The sequence below is a fragment of the Pseudomyrmex gracilis genome, unplaced genomic scaffold (genome assembly GCF_002006095.1).
Source record: "Pseudomyrmex gracilis isolate BER0280 unplaced genomic scaffold, ASM200609v1 scaffold_75, whole genome shotgun sequence".
Classification (NCBI taxonomy): Eukaryota; Metazoa; Arthropoda; class Insecta; order Hymenoptera; family Formicidae; genus Pseudomyrmex; species Pseudomyrmex gracilis.
The window spans coordinates 10,695-15,209 of NW_018020659.1; the positions used below are offsets into that span (position 1 = coordinate 10,695).

Genomic DNA, 4,515 nt, shown 5'->3' on the forward strand with positions numbered 1-4,515 from the left:
TTTTTTTTTGTTAAAAGTTAAACGGTAGCGAAAGTGTTTAAACGAGAGTACGAAAAATATAGACAAGTATAGTAGCCTTTTCTCTCCAAACTATTGGACGATAATCGCCATCGAGATCAGTTCGGCGAGCACGTGAAAAAGTTCGGATCACGTATAATCCTCCTGCGGCGAGGAAATTCGTCGGGAAGTTTGGTCGGAATTAGACGTTCAGGTCTTCAGGTTTTTTTACATTTTCAGGCGAGAGTGTGAAGCCAAGGAAGAAATCACAGAAAAAGAATTTCATTCGATCGAGAGAAATGGCGCGCGCGAGCCGCGAATCTCTCCGCGTGCGCGGTTTTCCGCGCTGTCCGCTTCGCGTACGCGGTCATTTATATAGTGTTGTTGCTGCTTCCTCAGCAATGATATGCATAGAACAGCGAGGCGGGAAGCCAGAGCAAACTGGACCCGTAAAGCCGCGTCGTCGCCTCGACCCCGTTTCTGCCGAGCCGTTTGCGCTTCGATTTTGACTTGGCGCGCCGTTTACGCGAATAGACGGCATTCGTGGCGTTGGTGGGCGACTCGATATTGCAGTAGCTCAGATCGCAGCAGCTTATGCAAACCTGAAACGAAATAACCGAATTTATTTCACCCGGCTTGTACGTCGGTCTTTCTCTCTTTCCGTTTTGCTATTTTTTTATTTTTTTTTTATTTTTCTCCAAATCTTTTCTGCTGTTTAAGTTTATGTATTTCGAGAAACCTTTGCACGGGCACGAGAAAATTCGCTATTTCGCACCTGCTGCGTATCCATGGGAATGCAGCCGACTGACGCTGGTCCGCATTCCTCGTTGCTGGCGCAACTCTTGCTTACCTGAAACGGAAATGAAGCGAATAGCTTCGTGAATGGACTCGGTGACAAGAGATTCTCTCGTCGGAAGTTTTGAACTTTCCTCCAAGAATTAAGCAGCGACTCGTCATCGCGAGACGACCTAAACGGTCGACAAGTTTCCGTAGATAACGCGACGAAAGACAGTGTGTCAAGCAGTGTCTTCTTCATCGACGTTTTGCGCGAGAAAAGACGTTAATTTTAATTAAAAGGTCGGAACTTACTTAATTAGGGGGTTAAGTTCTGTCACGGAGGTAATGCGCGATCAAATTATCGCGCATTATCGTCGTCAAATGTGGGAACACAGAAAGTTCCGTCAAAGTTCGTTCGTTCGTACATCGACTGGACTCTGGAAGCGCTTAAGCTCAAGAGGGCCATCCATCTCGGCGTCCGAACTCAAATCCGTTCGCGTAACTTCGTTCATTAATAGCCCGAAAATCGATTATCCCGCTAATGTAAGTCAATTAGTCCAGTAACGATAACCCTTAAATGATTTTATTCGATCGTGCGTGCATCGCGCGCTCGAACAATAATAAAATTTACTTCATTCCCGCGAGTCTATGGTTTGTTATTGTTGGCTCGTGTGTGTGTGTGTTATTTTTTTGTTCCTCCCGTTATTTTCATTCCGTACTGTTTTGTTTCGAGAGCGCGCGGTTGTCCCTGACAAAGCAACGTTCGTAACTGACACTACTCTTCGATTCGTCGAGTATCGGATATCAAAATGTACACGAGAAATGTTTGAAAGAAAATCTTCGTTGCATATTAGAAACGAAAATTTTGCACGTGTAAATTTTTCAACAATAAAACCTCGTTCTTGATCACAGAAAAAGAAAGAACAAACGGAACAAGCGCGCCGTATCGATTATAAAAAAAAATATAAACTGTTAATATAATTTAATTATTTTTTTGTAACAATTTTTATGTATATTTTATATCTTTCCGAGGATACTCGATTTTACGGGATGAAATACCGTTGTACTGTGTTACCGCTGCGGTCGAGTGGGTTGCTATTCCCTGGTTTGCGATAAAATACATATAAAAACATAAGTATCTCTCTTATACTCGAAGTTTCTCGACAATATATTTAAAATTTATGAAAATCGGAGAGGGACGGAAATATTACGAGGGCGAGTTCGTGCGCGATAAGATCGCTGTGGGCGAAACAGAAGAAGAAGAAGAAGAAAAAAAAGTTATACTTGCCAAGACGCTGTTTCCCCGGCTGTCCAGAATGTGCAGCGATCGACAGAAATCACGGCCACCCGCCGGACACGGTGTATCTATCGCCCATTCGTTGCACATCTGCAAGCATACAAATAGGAATATCCTCGAAAGTCTCCTCCTCAGTAGTGGAAAAACCTCCAGGGTTTCTTATATTGCCAATATCGAACCGTGTGTGTTTTTCGAGATACGCGAGAAAGCCGAGGAAAAACAGAAAATACCAAAAGTTTCATTTCTCGGTGTGCGACGTCAATATTTAAAAACAAAAAAAAAGAAGAAGAAACAAAAAAACGTAATCGCGCGAACGTGAGAAAAAAAAGTCTTTTCGCAACTCTTACGTTGTGTGATAAAAATCAATCAACTTTTTCTGATTAAAACAAATGACTTGGCGCGCGAAGAAAAACCGGGCTTGTCTGTACTACTACCTACTGTAGCCGCGCGTTGTTTTGCGCGAAACCTCCGAAAATTCCGTCATATATATTCCGCTCAGAGTGAATTAATGACCGGTGAGGCAAAGTGTGCTTCCGCGCGCTTCCGCGAAACGAAAAATAACCCGCAAACGCGCGCCAACGGGAGTTGAAGATAAGACCTCTCACCGGCGGAAAGAAACGGAACGCAATAAACGGAGTTTAGAATAAACCGAAATCGATAGCGAAAACGATCTGAAAGGGAGTTTCTACGAAATTGCGGCCGGACTTGCGGCGCGATAGAGCCATTACCGGGGGAGGGAAAATCTTAAGGGAGCGTTTAATGGAGTTGTCGATACCTGGTTATCGCTGACGTTGACGCAAGTGTAGCACGTTAGACCTGTAACAGAGAGAGAGAGACCAGCACACCTGGGCTGAGATTAAGTACGTCGATGAGACAATCGGGACGAGACACGCGAGGGTACACGGGGGGAGGAGGAGGTGAGAACGCGCGTTGAGAGCGCGTTAACTCTTAATTGCACCGCCGGTGCCGCGGAGATACGGAAATTCTATTTGAAGGAGAAAGAAAATTAAAGGAGAGAAGAGCATATATACATTCAAGGATTAAATGCGTTTAGCCGCGTCTAGACGCGTCCGAAAGTTAACAAGCCGGGCTACTAAGTTTAAACAAGCCGAGGAGGAGGGAGGACTTTCCGGGACTTTGCCGGAACGTTATTCCGGAACGATGTGTCTTATGCAGAACTTAAATTCGTTAATGCACAAAGTTACGGGGGTGATTTTGTCTCGCTACGATAGGGGAATAACTCTCGTGAGAGAGAAAGAGAGACAGAGAGAGAGAGAGAGAGGACACGCGCGTTGTGTGTACACGAGGAAACAAAGTATGAGAGAGAGTGTCATTGACGGGGAAAGGCTTGCGGTACACGCGCGAAGTTGGCAGAAAGGATAAGCGGCAGGTCGGAGATTAGTGGCGTTCGATTGCAGAATCGGCGAGCTGGGATAAACTCGAGTTAACCGAGTAAATCACGCTCGATTCTCTTTTCTCTCTTCTCTTTATATATATATATATATATATATGTATATATATATGTATATATATATATATATATATTTGTCTCTCGTGTTCTTCCAATCGCGCAAGCTTTTTCTCTCTCTCTCTCTCTCTCTCTCTTTTCTATCAATACTTCGCCAAACGCTTTCCGTTCATTTTTCGACGGTCCAGCGCCCGATACTCACGATAGATGTCTTCCTCGTCCGTGCTGACGCCCTTCAAACCTTCCCGTTGCTTCTCCTCCTCCTCCTTTCCGTTTCCGTTTCCGTTTCCGGAGATGACGTTTCTGCCGCAAGTTTCCGCAGCCAGAAGCAGCCCAACCATCATCCACGTGATCATTCCTTACATCTCTGGAACGATAGAAATGGGGTCGGCGCGTTACATAAGCGACCTCGAAAGGACATTAGAGAGAACGCCAATTACTCGGAAGGCGAGTGCCATTAGTGTCGGACTCTCGGCCTCTCGTCGACGTGTAGAAAAGAGAGCGCGCGCGCTCTTGCTTTTCCCGAATGCGAATTTTAATTCTGATCGATCGCGTGTCCGCCCGCTACGCGCGCGGGACGTCAGGCGTCTCTCGGGAGAGAGAGAGAAGCGGCAAAGTAGCTTTGCAGTAACCGAATGCCCGTCGCGCATCTGGCGTGAAATGTGACTGTTTCAACCTCCGACTCCTCCTCCGCCCTTCGCGCGCGCGTGACATCGAACACGATCTTTTATATCGGACAAAAATGAAATTGAGGAAAGTGGAGATGGCGGCGTGTTTAAACAACACAAGACCAGACAAGAGCGGACGTAATAATAAGAGAGTAAAGATAACAATAAAAATAGAAGGTGCGAAGGTTTGAAATTGTTACTCTTGTAGGAATTGACAAACGGCCCAGTATTGGATCAATATCGGCAAACGAGGCTCGATATTGGTACGACAGTAGTAGCCAGTACTGGGCGAATATGCTTAATGATTA

General features: G+C 45.4%; 1 protein-coding gene across 2 annotated transcripts in view; it reads right to left on the minus strand.

Annotated features, from left to right (window-relative positions):
* Nucleotides 1–4,515, minus strand: part of LOC109854937 — a 27,549-nt gene continuing 23,034 nt past the window's right edge. For both annotated transcript variants that reach the window (XM_020428585.1, XM_020428584.1), the window contains exons 2-6: nt 3,742–3,906; nt 2,847–2,887; nt 2,063–2,161; nt 773–847; nt 1–599 (exon numbers count right to left, since the gene is read on the minus strand). In XM_020428585.1, coding sequence (XP_020284174.1) covers nt 393–599; nt 773–847; nt 2,063–2,161; nt 2,847–2,887; nt 3,742–3,895 — 576 coding nt within the window. In that variant the 5' untranslated portion in view covers nt 3,896–3,906 and the 3' untranslated portion in view covers nt 1–392. The remainder of the gene's footprint in view (nt 600–772; nt 848–2,062; nt 2,162–2,846; nt 2,888–3,741; nt 3,907–4,515) is intronic.